Here is a 14,764-nt window from a genome sequence, read left to right as displayed (position 1 = left end):
GCCCGGGCACGGCCCTTCCATCTTGGGGTGGGCCGTGGCGGCCCCGGCCCCGCCGCCGGGGGGGTGCGGGGGTGCTGCCCTTGGGGAGCCCCCGGCTCGTCCCCGCCGGCCGGTGGGCGATGCCCCCCGTGGGAGCCGCCCGCTGCCCCCCGCCCGCCCGGGGCCGCCCCCGCCCCGCCGCGTGGACTCGGGGCTCGTCCCGGCGGGGCCGGTCCCGCTGCCCCGGGATGAACCGGGGAGGGCGGCGGCGGCGGGGCCGCGCTCGGGGCCGGGGCCGGGGCTGGCGCTGCCTCCCGGGGCTCCAGCGCAGCTCTCGCTGTGACTAAGCAGAGCTCCGCGGCCGAGCCGCTTCCCACCGCGGGAGGAAGAGCAGAGGCGGCTCCCCTCCCCCTCGGCCCCGGTGCTCCATCGCCCACGGGCCTGGCCCGCGGAAAGGGAGGGACGGCGGGAGGAGCGGGATGGCTGCGGCTCCCGGCGATGCTGAAAACCGGAGGCTCCCGCACCAACCGGCCGCCGGTCCCGGCATCGCTGCTGCCCGAACGACGCGTCCTGCGCCAGACATGTTGTCTGAGCCCCGCTCGCCGCCTTCCCACCCGCCGTGCCCTGCCCTGCCCGCTCGACGCGGCGCTGCCCCGGGACCGGGGCTGGGTGCTCCCGGCCGCCCTGGTCCCCCCCCACACCCCCAGGGTGGGTCGCTGGCAGCTCTGGCGCGAGCAGGGGATGGTGCTAGAGCAGCACGGGCGGCTTTGCACCATGTCCTTCTTCAAGGACCATCCGTGACTCGTCCCATGTGGGTGACCCGTGTGGCTGGGCAGCCCTGGCTGCTCCCTGTCTTGCCACCCAGTGCCCTGGCTCCCCTGGTGCGCCGTGTCCTGGCTGCCAGTGGGGACGGGATTTCACTCCCAGGACCGGGTCCCACCATGGTGTGGGGGAGCCAGTGGCACTGGAGGCCAGGAACTCACAAAGGGCATCCAGGGCAGGGTGTGACCCTGCCGAGCAGCCCAGGTGGGCAGCGGGCACGGCGGGCAGAAGGACGAGGACCAAGGCAGGGAGCAGGCAGGGGTCTGTTCTTATCCAGGTTTCCCCTGGCTTCTCCAACCCTTCTCCCCCGGCACGGCGGAGAGGGAGGGTGAGCTGGTTGCCCGCCAGCGCCTGTGTTTGGGAGCAGCAGCTCGGGAGCTCTCCCAGTGCGGGAGCCACTCTGTGAAACCGTCAGAGCAACGTGATGCGACGTGAGGAGCGGTGATGTGACAGTCCCGTGGTGCCATGTCCAAAATAGTTAGCACAGCTCTCGCTCCTCGGAGGGCTCCGAGCAGGGCAGGGCAGGGCAGCACCACGGGCAGCCTGCTGGGAGCAGAGCGGGATCCTGCACGGCCCAGCCCTGGTAGGTGCCACATCCGCGCTGTGAGGCACAGGCCCTGTTTCTTTGGGGGGTGCTGAGCACCTGCTCCCTGCAGGGCTGGATCCCGTGCCCTGCCTTCCAGCCAGGTTTCTGTTTTCCCAGCGTGATGCTGGCAGACAGGTTCTCAGGACCGTGGCTGGGCCGGCTGCCCTCGGCCCTGACGGTGCCACACGGGTCACCCCAAGGACGAGGGCACCTCCTGTCGCCGCTGCTGCTGTGCCCAGATGGATGGTGGGCAGGTGTTCCTGCCCCTGCCCTCGGGCTGTTTGGGGCTGCGCTGTGACCACAGCCACAGTTTGCTCTGAGGGTGCCGGGGTGCAGCAGCAGCTCCAGCTCTTTCCCCCGCGTGTATTTTAAACCCTGGAAACCCCCCAGCAGCTCTGGCTGTGCTCTGGCCACGAGATCCCAAGTTCCCCTTGTTGCTCTCCAGCTCGGCACGTCACCACCGGCTCGGCTGTGCTCGGCAGCCTCTGCCACAGCCCAGGGGTTGGTGCAGTTCTCCCACGGCTGTTCCCCACATCCCCATCCTGGAGCCTGACAGGGCATGGGCCTGGGGAAGGGGGGCTGGATGCCCCTTCCTTCTGCCTGGCACCCACCGCGGGCACCTGGCTGTGCCCTCCCAGCTGCCCTGCTGCCTGTGCCTCTCCTGCCCCGCTCCAGCCTGTCCCCAGAGGCCTGTCCCCGAAGCGACGCTGTGGGCAGTGGTGGGGCACCGTGGGCTGATGCTTGACCTGCCCTGGTGCTGCCGTCTGTGTTTCACTGGCTCCAAGCTGGCGGGGAGAGGAGCCAGCCTTGGGTGACAGCATCCGTGTGCCCGGGGACAGGCTGGGGGTGAGTGTCCCTTGGGGGACAGGGTGTCATTGCCGATGGCAGCTGCCAGGGTGGCACTGGCTGCCCCCGAGGTGGGGGCTGCTGGCACTGTCTGTGTCTCCCTGCCCGGGCATGTGAGTGCCTGCAGACAGGACATGCTGGGGACATGCTGGGGATGTGCCAGGGACCTGCCAGGGACACGTTAAGGGCACTTGCTCACTGCCCTGTCATCCAGGTGTGAGGGGCGCTGCATCACAGGCAGGGCTCAGCCCCGAGGCACGTCCGAGACAGGTTGAGGCAGGAGTGGGATCAGGGGCAATGCCAGCACTTGGAGCACCCCCAGGGCTTGGAGCACCCCCCTGGTGCACTCCACAGCACTCCGGTGGCCTCAGGTAGAGCAGACACCAGAACACAGAGAGCAATCCCTGCCCTGGGGCCACAGCTGCCTCCCTGCTTGGCACCGGGACCTGCTGGAAATGGGAGACCTTGGGACCCATCTTTTCTCTCCTCCTTGGGACCCATCTTTCCTCTCCTCCTTGGGACCCATCTTTCCTCTCCTCCTTGGGACCCATCTTTTCTCTCCTCCTTGGGACCCATCTTTTCTCTCCTCCTTGGGACCCATCTTTCCTCTCCTCCGGGTGGCCATGGGGCTGTCATCGAGGTGAGGGAGGCAACTGGGCACATGGGTGTCCCCATGGGCAGTGGGGAGCAGCCCTGTGGGGCCAGCAGGGACTCTTGGGGCTTGGGGTCCCCTTGGGGTCATGTCCCTGGGCACGGCAGGGACTGGTGCAATGGCCAGGGTGGCTGGGCACTGTGACACCAGCACCTTCGTGTGGCTTTGCAGGGGTCACCACTGACCCCCACTGCACCCACCAGCCCTGCTCTCCTCGTGCCCCCGGGGCAGGGGCGTGCCCTGGCCGATGCCCCCCGCCCCGCTGGGTGCCACACGTGGAGCAGCCCCGTGGCGGCCCCGGCTGTGCCGTGGAGGGGGAACACGAGGATACGGAGCTGGGGGGAGCTGAGGTGACACGAGGTGGGTGCCCCCCCCGTCCTCGTGGGCAGTGCCCCCCGGGGATGTGTGGCGGACGGTTAACGAGGGCCGCTGGTCCGAGCGGCGCCCGCGGGCCTCGATGTGCTCTCGCTTCACGGCACCGGGGATTTGCCTCCGCCTGGCTGAGCATCCCCGGCCATGTGCCGGCCATGGGACCGCGCTGTGCCGGGCACGGCCCTGCCGGAGGTGCCGCCGGTGCTCGGTGGCACCAAAGGGACCCACGGGAGGGGCGGGATGGGCCGAGCGCCGCGGCGTCGAGGGCGGCACCTCGCCCCGTGCCGGGCACGGCGCTGTCCCAGTGCCAGCAGCGGGACCGGTGCCGCCGTCCCAGTGGGGCCGGTGCCGCGCAGGCTCGCCGGGACCGGGGGCTGCGGGGCGGCCGTGCCTGCGTGTCTGGGGGGCCGGGAGCTAATCCCTGTGGAATGCCCCGGCCGGGGGAGAGGGGACGCCCCGCGCTGCTGCCTGGGCGCAGGCAGCGTTGGGTTTCAGGGCAGCTGCCGCGCTGGAGCAGCGACAGGGACAGATGGCAGCAGGGCCGGCCCAGCCCCGCGCTGGGGGTCTTGGCCGTGCCTGGGGGTCTTGGGTGTGCCCACTGCCCTGCCCTGGCCATGGGTGCTGCTGTCCCTCCAGCCACTGGGGCAGGACAGATCCTGCCCAGGGCTCTGTGCCGGGCCGTGTGGTGTGGCCTGAGGCACCCGCTGTCCCCCGCCAGTGCTCCCTGCAAGTCCGGGGCTCCAGCAGGTATTTCAGTCTGCTCAGAGGATCAACCTGGTGCTTTTTGCTCGGCCCCACAGGCCGGCTGCCACCCCAGTGCTCCTGGGGTCGCTGCTCCCAGCTGGGACACAAGTGGTGCCACCCCAGGTATCATCCTGGGATCTGGCACCTGGGGGCTGCCAAGCCCCGCTGCCTGCGGGTGCCAAGCCCTGGGGGGAGAGGGCAGGGGACCCCCTCGGCTGCAGCCCCAGCACAGTCCCAGCCCTGCACCAGAGCAATGTCTGCCCCGCAGGGCGCAGCACTGGGGACTTGGGATGTGCAGGATCGGGGCCAGGGGATGGGCCGGCTTCCTGCAGCAGAAAATACCCGGAAGGTCTGCGGGGGGGCCGGGGCTGGCTGTGTCCCCACAGAGCCCGGGCTGGGGGAACCCTGCTGGCACAGCCCCGGCCTGGGGAGCTGCAGCAGCACCTCAGCCCCTCCCATGGGACCTGTGGTGTGCCCATGCCTGAGCACAGAGGGGGCTGATGGTGCCTCCCTGGGCAGCCTGGGCTGACCCCGGCTCATCTGGCACCACCGTGGGCTGGGTGAGGAGCCATGGGGTGGGTGAGGAGCCGTGGGCTGGGTGGGGAGCCGTGGGGTGGGTGAGGAGCTATGGGATGGTGAGGAGCCGTGGGGTGGGTGAGGACGGCGCCGGCCGTGTTTGCAGAGCCCACACTTTGCCCCTCGCTGAGGGCTGTGGAGAGCTCTGCAAACACGGCTGAGCCGGCGTGTGACATCAGCCCACGGCGGGTGCTGGTCACTGGGTCCTGCCATCCCACCCCCCAGAGCTGGGGGCTCCCACTGCAGCAGTGCCAGCAGGGCTGGAGCTGGGTGTCCTGGGATGGGTTGGGCATCATTCCGGGCAGGAGTGGTGGCACTGCCCGCTGCGTGGGTGTCGGGGTTGGGACCCTGGCACGCGCTTGAAGGTTTGTTTGCAGAGGGCTGATAACGGGGGGCTGGGGGAGCCACCACCTCTGTGGTTACCGTGGGCAGCTGAGACACATCCACTCCCACAGAGGGCACGTGCCACGGCCTCACCGGGCGCTGGCACCGCCTTGGCACAGGCAGCGGCTCCCTCGGGGTCCCCCAGGGCTGGCCAGGATGGGGGGGGATCCCCCCTCGGGGGCACAGAGTGGCCCCGTGCCCCCCACGCGGGGAGGGGGCTGCGCTGCCGCGGCCTCGAGTGCATTCCTGGGCTGTGAGTTCATGGCTGCGGGTCCAGTGGGGGCCGTGGGACGGTGACGTCAGGGGGCCCGCGCCCATCCTGCCTCCGCTGTGCCGCCAGCGCCGGCGGAAGCCCCTCCATCCTCCTCCTCCGGGGAGAGCAGAGGGGTCCCCGTGCCCGTGGAGGGTCTCCAGCCCCACCACGTCCCCCCACGGCAGGGCCGAGTGGCAGCTGCCGGGGGATGAAGGGCAGCTTTGTGGTGGCAGTGCCTGGCGGAGCCCGGCCGGTCCCTCTGTGCATTGTGTGCCCAGCGCCTGGCACCCGCCATGGGTGCCCCCCAGGATGGGGGCAGCAGCAGCAGGGCTTAGGTGGGGGTCTCACTGCCCCCCCAGAGGGGATCCCAGGGACCAGCCCTAGCCCCCGTGGCCAGGGGCAGCCTTGCTCCCGAGGGCTGTGTTTGGGGAGGACAGGGCTGTGCCCCCCCCAGAGGGCTCTGCCTGGGGAGGCTGGTGCTGCCCCAGGCTCCCCCACTGAGAGACTGTTCTGTTCTGCTCTGCCCCCGTTGCAGGGAAGCCACCATCCCCGATGGGAGACAGCGTGGCCCCCCCGTCCTCGCCGCCCCCCTCGCCCGGGGATGCCCTGCAGAGAGAGCTCAGCCCCCCCCAGCGCGACCGGCCCGGCCCTGCAGACATCGTCCCCTCCGAAAGGACCGTCCCGCCCGTCCCTGCAGCCGCCACCCCCTCCGAGAAGACCGTCTTGCCCACCCCTGGAGCCGTGCCCCCCCCTCAGCAGCCCGTGTGCCCCCCGGCCGTGATGCCCCCCTGCCAGAGCAGCCCCCCGCAGCGTGACCGTCCCGTCCCTCCAGCCGTGACACCGTCAGGACAGCCCGTGGCCCCCAGCCCTGCGGCCGTGGCCCCCTCAGCAGAGAGTGTCCCCCCGTGGCGTGACCAGTCCCCCCCCGGGCCCCCCAAGCCCCCTGGGACGGAGCACCCCAAAGCAGAGGGGTCCCCCCACGCCGCCGAGCAGCCGGGCCCCGTCCACGCTGCCGCCCCACGCCCGGCGGAGACGCTGCCCCCAGGGAGCCAGACCCCAGCCCCAGCTGCCGGGGAAGGGGCTCCCCCTGATGCCAAGAGCCCCCCGGGTGCCACGGCCGGGCCCTCAAAGGACGTGACCCCCCGGAGCGACCGCCCCTCGCCATCTCCTGCCGCCAGCCCCCGGCCCAAGCAAGGTGGGTGCTGGTGGGGTTGGGGTGCTCTGGTGGTGCTGCAAACCCGCGGGCACTGCTCAGTGCCCACGGGGGCCAGGCGATGTCCTGACAGTGTCTCCCCACTGCAGATGCCCAGAAAGCCCAGGCGAGGCACAAGCAGGCGAAGGAGCGGCGTGAGGAGCGGGCCAAGTACCTGGGTATGGGGCTGGGGGGCAGAGGGGGCTGCAGGGTGGGAGAGAAAGTGGATGGGGGGGAGGCAGGGTCTAAAGGAGCTTTGCCGGGTCGTGGGCAATCCCATTAGCTGTGACGGGCTGAGCCCGAGCGGGCGCTGCAGTGCTGGCAGCTCTGCCTGCCCAGCGCGGCGCTGACCCCCTGGCACACCCCTGACCCCCTGGCACACGGGTGCCCCCCGGTCTATGCAGGTGCCGCCAGCTCAGTGCCCAGCTCTGCCATGTGCAGGCAGCCCCGGACAGCCCCGGGCAGCCCCGCAGTGGCTCGGGGCGCCGGGCGAGCGGGGCCCCCGCGCGCGCATGGGGCCTCCTTGTCCCCGCGCTCTTTCCACCCTCATTCCCCCATTGTTCGCCGCGCGGCTCGGCGGGCTCCCGGCGGGCTCCCGGCCTCCCTTTTGTCCTGGCCCAAACCCCTCCCTCGCTGGCCGGCCGGCCGCGATGCCGCCGCGTGCCCCGGCCACGGCCGCCCCACGGCCCCTCGTCACCGGCTCGGGCGCGCGGCCCCGCCGCGGGGCTGCCCAGGGCTGTGCCTCGGGTGCGACCCCGCTGCCCCCCGCAGCTGCCAAGAGGGTGCTGTGGCTGGAGAAGGAGGAGAAGGCCCGGCTGCTGCGGGAGAAGCAGCTGGAGGAGCGGCGCAAGCGGCTGGAGGAGCAGCGGCTGCGGGCGGAGAAGCGCCGGGCGGTCCTGGAGGAGCGGCAGAGGCAGAAGCTGGAGAAGAACAAGGTGGGAACGGGGGTCATGGTGCAGCGGGCAGGGGGCTGGGGCGGCACGTGGGATGTGATCCCTGTGGAGTCCTTATGGCTCCAGCAGCGCTTTGGGAGGTGCTTCGTTAGCCCTTTGGGAGCTGCCCACTGTGGCTGCGCTCTGCTGTGCCCATCCTTCACGGTGCAAAGCCTCCGTGGTGCCCTGCTCCTTTGCACATGTTCCCTGGCCAGGGTGGGCATCGCTGCCCGGTTTCCCTTGCGCCGGGAGGCTCTGGCCGGTCCCAGCCCTGCTCCCAGCCCTGCTCCCAGCCCTGCTCCGGGCTTATCCTGTCCCTCTCCCTGGGGCAGGAGCGCTACGAGGCAGCGATCCAGCGGTCGGCCAAGAAGACGTGGGCAGAGATCCGGCAGCAGCGCTGGTCCTGGGCTGGGGCCCTGCACCACGGCTCCCCCGCACACAAGGACGGTGAGTGCCGGGCCGGGCGTGGGCACCAGGGACGCCGCGGCTCCGCTGGACCCTCACACCCAGCACAGTGTCCTTCAGTGGGGTCACGCTGCCGTCACCCTGGGCTGTGCCAGGGACCCACGGGGTCCCTTGGCTTTTCCTGCTCTGGTGGGGATGGATGTGAGCCAGAGGCCGTGCATCACGGTCCCTGCTCTTCACAGGGATGTGTTGAGGGACAGCCCTGGCTGCCTTGGAATGCTGTGGCCGTGCTGCCGGGTCTCCAGCAGCTGTGGGGAGCCAGGCAGGGGCTGTGGAGCTGTGCGAGGCTTCTGCAGGCTCTGACTGGGGTCTGTGCTGTGGCGTGTCCCTTTGTGCCCCAGCTGGGTGGGGGCAGCGCTGGCCCCTCCAGCTCCAGGGATCGTGGGGGTGACGGTGGCCACGTGTGTGGCCCCGCTCCTTAGGGGCTCCTTGGGGACACCCCGAGCAATTAGGCACCGGGGTTGGGCATGTGGAGGTCTCCACTCGCCCCTGACTGCTGAGGGTACAGGGCTGTGCTGGCAGGTGCTGGCGCTGTCTGGCAAGGATGGTGACAGAGAGGGGAGTGCTGTGTCCCCAGGGTGTGTCTGCCCACCGTGGGGTGGCCGTGGTGGCCCTGGCTGTACCTGGTGGGGCTGTGTGCAGGTGTTGTGTTCCTGGCTGTACCTGGCCGGGCTGTGTACAGGTGTTGTGTGCCAGGCTCTGTGTACTGGCACCATGTGCCACGTGTGTGCAGGCGTGTGCCCGGCTGTAGCTGTGTGTACAGGCACCGTGTTCTGGGTACACCTGTCCAGGTGCCGTGTGTGGCACACTCGGGGATAGCCCCGTGTGTCTGTGGTGCAACACCCAGCAGGGTCTGGCAAGAGGACACCTTCCCCTGCCACCTCCTGCGTGGGTGCACTGCCAGAGCTGCTGCCAGCTCTCACTCACCAGTGTCCCACCTCCACCAGCCCAGAGCTTCCCTGGCTGTTTTGTCCAGAGGAGCCTGGCCAGACTGGGGAGATCCCAGCACTCTTGGCACTACCATACTGACCCAGCACCAGTGTGACGTTGTCTTGTGTCTGTCTGGACCTCACCCTGCTCCCCCAGGGTGGCTGCTTGCCAGTGCCGCCGAGGTCTCTGGTCACCCTGCTCCCGATTCCCAGGACTGTTTTTGGGGAGACTGTTGTAGCATGGTTCAGGAGCCGCCCTGCCTCCCCAAGGATGAGATCCCTGCATGATCCCAGCATGACCCTGTGGGGTTCGGACGCTGCCATGACAAATACCAGTGCTGTGTGTCATGTCCCCAGACACCAGCGTCTCCTGCCATGTCCTCGGATTCCATCATCTCCTGCCCCACTCTGTGCCATGTCCCCAGATTCCATCATCTCCTGCCCCACTCTGTACCGTGTCCCTGGACTCCAGCATCTCCCCTGGCCCCACTCTGTGCCGTGTCCTCCCGCTCCCACCCCAGTGCCCCGGCACAGCCGTGCATGCTGCATGTGGGGGGCCTGGCCCCGGCCCCGGGACCTTAATGCCCTTGTGTCTTTTCCCTCCTCCAGGTGCGAGCCGGTGCTCGGTGTCCGCCGTAAACCTCCCCAAACACGTCGACTCTATAATCAACAAGCGGCTCTCCAAATCCTCCGCCACCCTCTGGAACTCTCCCAGTAGAAGTAAGAGCCCTTTGCGTTTGCCCCAGCGCAGGGGGCACAGCCCGGTCCCCGCCCAGCGCTGGGGACCCCCAAGGCCAGGGTCCCCCGTCCCCAGGTGCCCGCGGAGAGAGGAGAAGCCGTTTGCTGTTGGCAGGAGGAGGCTGGAGCCGGCCGGCGGCTCCTTGAGGCTGCGCAGGCTGGGAAAAGGAGGAGGAGGAGGAGGAGGAGCAGCTGGGTGCTGGCAGCCCCATGAGGCGCCAGGACGGGGATGGGAGCCTGGCTCCCTGCCCCAGGGCAGCTCTGGTGGGTGCAGGTGCAGCCACAGAGGGGCTGCCTGTCATCGACCCGCCCGGGGCCGGGCACAGGCTCCTGGGGCTGGTGCCACGGAGCGCCGTGGCCGTGGTGCTGCAAGGTCGTCCCGGCCCTGGGAGCACTGCCCAAGGCCGCGGCTGTGCCGGAGGGATGTGTCCAGCGCCGGGGCTGTTGTGTTTCGGGGTTGCCTGGAGATGGGAGCCTTCCCGGCCGGGTATAAATAGCCAGAGCAGCTGAGGCGGGCGGCGGTGACGCAGCGGCTCCCACCGCCCCGCGCTGGGGCTCGGCCCAGGGGCAGCACCTGGGAGCAGCATCTCCCTGGGCCGCTGCCAGACCTGCCACCCTGTCCCCCTGTGGCACCCCTGGCTCTGTGCTCTCCCCTCCCAGCAGCTGGTGCTGCTCCCGGCCTGACCCCTCGATGAGAGGGGCCCCGTCTCCGTGGGTGCTTCCCGTGCGCCGTGGGGTGTTTGGTGCTGGCGACAGGCACTGGAGGGGCAGCCAGGACAGCCCTGTGCCCAGCTGAGCCAGTAGTGTGGCTGGAGATTCCTTGGGTGCCATGAGCCTGGCCTGGCTCCTGCGGCACACTCGGTGATGTGGCACAGCTCCTGCGGGGTGAGGGCACACTGCAGTGTCCCCACGGCAGCTGGCACGTGCCAAGGCTTCGGTCACACGGGGCAGGGGCGTGGGGGGTGCAGATCATCGCCGAGCACAAGGAGAGGGCACAGTGGAGGGGCTGGAGTGGCACCTGGTCCTGTGGGTATGTGGTGACTGGGGTGTCTGCGGGACACAGGGGCACCATCGTCGTCCTGCCACAGCGCCGTCCCACAGGTGCCCAGCTGCCCACACACGCTTGCGCCCATGTGGCCCCTCATCCTCACTGTGTGAGGCCATGGGGACCCTTCCAGCCATGTGGGGCTGTGGGGACCCCTCCCCAACAGGGCCGAGCTCCGGGCACTCCTGGAACCACACGTGTGCCCCGTCCTTGCCGCAGCCCCACGGCCGTTCCCTCGCAGCGGAGGCCGTGGGGCTGGGATGGGATCTGGGGGCTCGGGGTGCACTAATGGCCCCTCTCCCTCCCCAGACCGGAGCTTGCAGCTGAGCCCGTGGGAGAGCAGCATCGTGGACCGGCTGATGACGCCCACCCTGTCCTTCCTGGCGCGCAGCCGGAGCGCCGTGACGCTGGCCGGGAACGGCAAGGAGCAGGGTGAGCACCGGAGGGGACGGGACATGCGGGTCCTGGCACAGAGTCTGGGGCCAGCAGGGAGCTGGTGTTGGCTCTGTCCTGACCATGGTCACTCCTCCCCCAGTGCCCGTGTGCCCCCGCTCGGCCTCCGCCAGCCCCCTCAGCCCCTGCCACAACCACCGGCTGCCGCACCGGTGCTGGGAGCGGCGGAAGGCGGCCACCGCCAGCCCCGACGTGACGCCGCGGCGCAGGACCGAGCCCTCGCCCGTGAGTGCCACCTCTGCGGGGACCCCGGGGGGCACAGGGGCTCAGCTCCGGGCTGAGCCAAGCACCTGGCGCTGACACGGTCTCTGTCCCTGTCTGAAACAGAAGAAGAAGGAGAAGAAGGAGAAGGACCGGGAGAACGCCAAGGAGCGCAGCGCCCTGTCCCGTGAGCGCAGCCTCAAGAAGCGGCAGTCGCTGCCGGCGGCACAGCCCCGGCTCCTGCCTGCGGCCGACAGCAGGTCGGGACCCCCCCACTGAGGCTGCCGGGCCCCCCTGACCCCCCTGGGGCCTGTCCCAGCCCCAGTAACACCATCTCCTGCTCTGTTTGCAGCCCGGGCCCCAAGAACCGTCCCTCGTCACCTGCCACCCCCAAGAATCGTCCCTCATCCCCTGCCACCCCCAAGAACCGTCCCTCGTCCCCTGCCACCCCCAAAGCCCGCCCAGCGTCCCCCAGCCCGGCCCTCGGCTCTCCCCACAAGCCCCCCCTGCCCCGCAGCGCCCACTCCTCCCCCAAGGTGCGGGCCAGGGCGCGGGAGGAGCGGGGGGAGCAGGAGGGCCCGGCGAAGGCACGGGAGAGGAAGGAGGAGGAGCGGGGCCCGGCGCCCCCAGCCCTTCCCGAGCCCCCCAAGGTGCCCCCGGAGCCGACAGCAGGTGGGTACGGGGGGGGCCGTGGGGCGGCGGGGACGGGGGGAGCCAGAGCAGCCCTAACTCTGCTCACACCCTGCAGCCCCCCCAGCCCCTGCAGCCCCCGGCCCCGTGCCCGCCAGCCCCCCAGCCAGACCCCCCGCCGGCACCACGGACCGCGAGGAGGCTGCTCGGCTGCTGGCGGAGAAGCGGCGCCAGGCCCGGGAGCAGCGGGAGCGTGAGGAGCGGGAGCGCCGGAAGCAGGAGGAGCAGGAGAGGTGGGTGCTGCTCCCCACCCCTGGCCCCCGCCCCCCCCGCCGTGCTGAGGGCCCCCTTCCCGCAGGCGGGCGCAGGAGGAGCGGGCGGCCGAGGAGCAGAGCCGGAGGGAGGCCCTGGCGCGGCGGAGGGACGAGGAGCGGCGGCTGCAGGAGGAGAGAGAGGCCCAGGAGAGAGCCCGGGCCGAGCGGGAGGAGACGGAGCGGCTGCAGAGACAGGTCGGGGGACAGGGTGGGGGGGTGAAGGGCTGCAGGGGATGGGGAGGCAGGCAGGGATGGGGGGGTGAAGGCAGGGATGGAGGGGGAAGGCAGGGATGCTCTTGTCTGGTTCATTCTCCAGTGGGATGCAGGGGTGAGGACCAGCCCAGCCCCTCAACGCCCAGGGTGGCAGCCTGTCCCCACTGTCCCTGCCCTGTCCCCACTGCCCCTGCCCTGTCCCCACTGTCCCTGCCCTGTCCCCATTGCCCCTGCCCCTTCCCAGCCCTCCCTGCCCTGTCTCACCAGTCCCTGCCCTGCCCTGGCACAGAGGGAAGAGGCCGAGGCGAGGGCACGGGAAGAGGCCGAGCGGCAGCGCCTGGAGAGGGAGAAGCACTTCCAGCGTGAGGAGCAGGAGCGGCTGGAGAGGAAGAAGGTGAGGACACCCCTGGGCGCGGGGCACAGCAGGCAGCTCCCTGGAGGGGGTCCTGCCTGGCACCAGGGCTGTGTGTGACCCCGCTGTGCCCGCAGCGCCTGGAGGAGATCATGAAGAGGACGCGCAAGTCGGACGCAGCGGATGCCAAGGTGGGGGCCCGTCCCCTGTCCCGAGGTGCTGGGGACACGGGGGTCTGTGCAGAGCCCCCCTGCCCGCAGCCCCCGCTGCCCCTCACGGCCCCGCTGTCCCTGCAGAAGAAGGAGGACAAGAAGGTGGTGAACGGCAAAGCGGCCGAGCAGGAGGATGCCCCAGGTGCGTGGGCACCTCAGGGTGCCGGGGGTCCTGCTCCCCCCAGCCCCGCCGGGGCCCAGGCTGGGGCTGAGCGGGGCTCTGTGACCCCCCCAGGCCGCGAGAAGCACCCGGGGCCGATCCCGAAGGTGGAGGAGCTCCCGGAGACGGAGCCGCCGAGCGCGGGGACGCCGGGGGGCACGAAGGGCCTGGCGGGCGAGGGGCTGCAGCCGAGGTGAGCGCGGGGACGCCGGGGGGGCGGGGGGGGCAGCGGGGCCCGGGTGACCCCAGCCCTCCGTCCCCCACAGCGCCAAGGAGGCGGCGGCCCTGGTGAACGGCGTCCAGCCCGGCAAGCACGAGAACGGCTTCGCGGGCACCGAGGGCCCCAAGGAGCTGCGGGACCTCCCCCACCACGGCGGCAGCCCCGGCAGCATCATCCCCTTCGGCGACAAGGAGCCCTTCCTCAAGCAGGCCGTGGTGAAGCCCCCGCAGGTGACAGGTGAGCGGCGGGAGGGTGGCGGGGGACAGCGCTGTGCCCACCCTGGGCTCACCCCGCGCTCTCCCTGCCCGCAGAGGTGCTGTGAGGGCCTGGCCGACACCCCCACGGGGCCACCACCCGCGCCCTGAGCCCGCCTGGACCCGGAGCTGCCGTCACAGCACGACCCTCGCTGCTCCCCCAGGGGGCTGCGGGACCCCCCCCCGGCGGGGACGCCTGGCTCCTCTCTCTCTGTCCTCGTTTTTATTTCGTTTTGTTGGTTTTTTATTTTTATTTTAAACATGCACCTTATCAGACTGACAGCCCACCCCTGCAGCCCACCGGAGCCGCCCCAGACGTGTGGTGTAATGATGTAGTTATTTAACTCGCTGGGTACAACGTCTGTGAATACTGTAAATAGAGCCGGCCGGGCGTGGGGATGCCCCGGGGGGAGCTCGGGGTGTGTGGGGGGGTCACAGCTCCCCATCCCCACGTGTGTCCCCCCCGCATGTCCGTGTGCCCGGTGCCCCCGGGCCCGGCCGGCACCACGCTGCTCTGTGCCCTTGTGACAGTGTTATTGCATCCAGACAACCTTTGCCAACAATAAAAGTGGACAATGCCCGTGTCGTGCCTCGTTGCGTCCGGGGAAGGGCAGGGCCGGGCTGGGCACTCTCCAGGCCTTCGCAGCAGCGGGGCAGGTTCGCCCACGTGCCCCGGGCTCGCCCCCAGCACTGCCCACTCGCCAATGGCTCCGTCTCGGGGCTGGGGGTGCTCGTCCCCGCGGCCCCACAAGCCCAGCAAGGCCCTGCACCCTCTGCACGCGGGACAAACCGGGAGCGCGGCTCCGGCCAAAGAGAGGCCCCGCAGGCCCCCGGGGGCGCAGGAGGCCGGGCCGGGCGGGGCAGCCCCGGCACCGCCCCCGCCGCCATTTCCCGCTCCCCCCTCCCGGAAGTGCCGCTCCCTCCGCGGCGCCGCGGGGCGGAGGCGGAAGGTGCGGCGGCGGGGCTCGCGCGGGGCGCGCCGGGAGCTGTAGTGCGGTGGGGCCGGCGAGCAGCGGGAGCGCGGCGGGGGCCGGACTACGGCTCCCGGCGGCCCCCGCGGCGCGGGCAGCGCGCGCGCGCGGGCCGGAAGTGCGCGAGGCGGAGGCGGCGGAGGGGGCGCCTGGCGCGGAGCGGCCGCGGCGGGGCCGGTGAGTGAGTGAGAGCGGCGGGAGCGGGGCCCCGGGCCCTGCGCGCTGTGCCCCGGGCCCGACCCTGCCCCGCCGCCACCGCGCTCTTCCCT

General features: G+C 71.0%; 2 protein-coding genes across 8 annotated transcripts in view; both read left to right on the top strand.

The window, feature by feature from the left end:
- The first annotated feature begins 1,374 nt into the window (after positions 1–1,374).
- Positions 1,375–14,104, top strand: MAP7D1 (MAP7 domain containing 1). 2 transcript variants are annotated; one of them, XM_027701356.1, is made up of 18 exons: positions 1,375–1,384; positions 5,750–6,409; positions 6,517–6,585; positions 7,178–7,341; positions 7,671–7,785; positions 9,342–9,452; positions 10,825–10,947; positions 11,051–11,193; positions 11,296–11,429; positions 11,522–11,841; positions 11,918–12,092; positions 12,158–12,308; positions 12,616–12,720; positions 12,816–12,869; positions 12,975–13,032; positions 13,126–13,243; positions 13,317–13,507; positions 13,582–14,104. In XM_027701356.1, the coding sequence occupies exons 2-18, from the start codon at positions 5,767–5,769 to the stop codon at positions 13,590–13,592; spliced, it is 2,685 nt and encodes an 894-aa protein (XP_027557157.1). In that variant the 5' UTR covers positions 1,375–1,384; positions 5,750–5,766; the 3' UTR covers positions 13,593–14,104. The 2 variants fall into 2 exon arrangements, with proteins under 2 accessions (XP_027557157.1, XP_027557158.1); XM_027701357.1 differs by lacking the exon at positions 9,342–9,452.
- Positions 14,105–14,627: 523 nt separating this feature from the next.
- THRAP3 (thyroid hormone receptor associated protein 3) overlaps positions 14,628–14,764 on the top strand; it is a 27,878-nt gene continuing 27,741 nt past the window's right edge. For 5 of the 6 annotated variants that reach the window (XM_027701427.1, XM_027701426.1, XM_027701417.1 and 2 more), the window contains exon 1: positions 14,628–14,672. The gene's annotated coding sequence lies outside the window, so the exon portion shown is untranslated. The remainder of the gene's footprint in view (positions 14,673–14,764) is intronic. The other variant, XM_027701423.1, reaches the window with a different exon arrangement.

This window comes from Neopelma chrysocephalum, unplaced genomic scaffold, assembly GCF_003984885.1.
Source record: "Neopelma chrysocephalum unplaced genomic scaffold, ASM398488v2 Primary Assembly neopelma1_155, whole genome shotgun sequence".
In the NCBI taxonomy this organism is placed as follows: domain Eukaryota; kingdom Metazoa; phylum Chordata; class Aves; order Passeriformes; family Pipridae; genus Neopelma; species Neopelma chrysocephalum.
The sequence above is the reverse complement of the archived record's forward strand: the minus strand, read 5'-3'. Positions and strand labels throughout refer to the sequence as shown.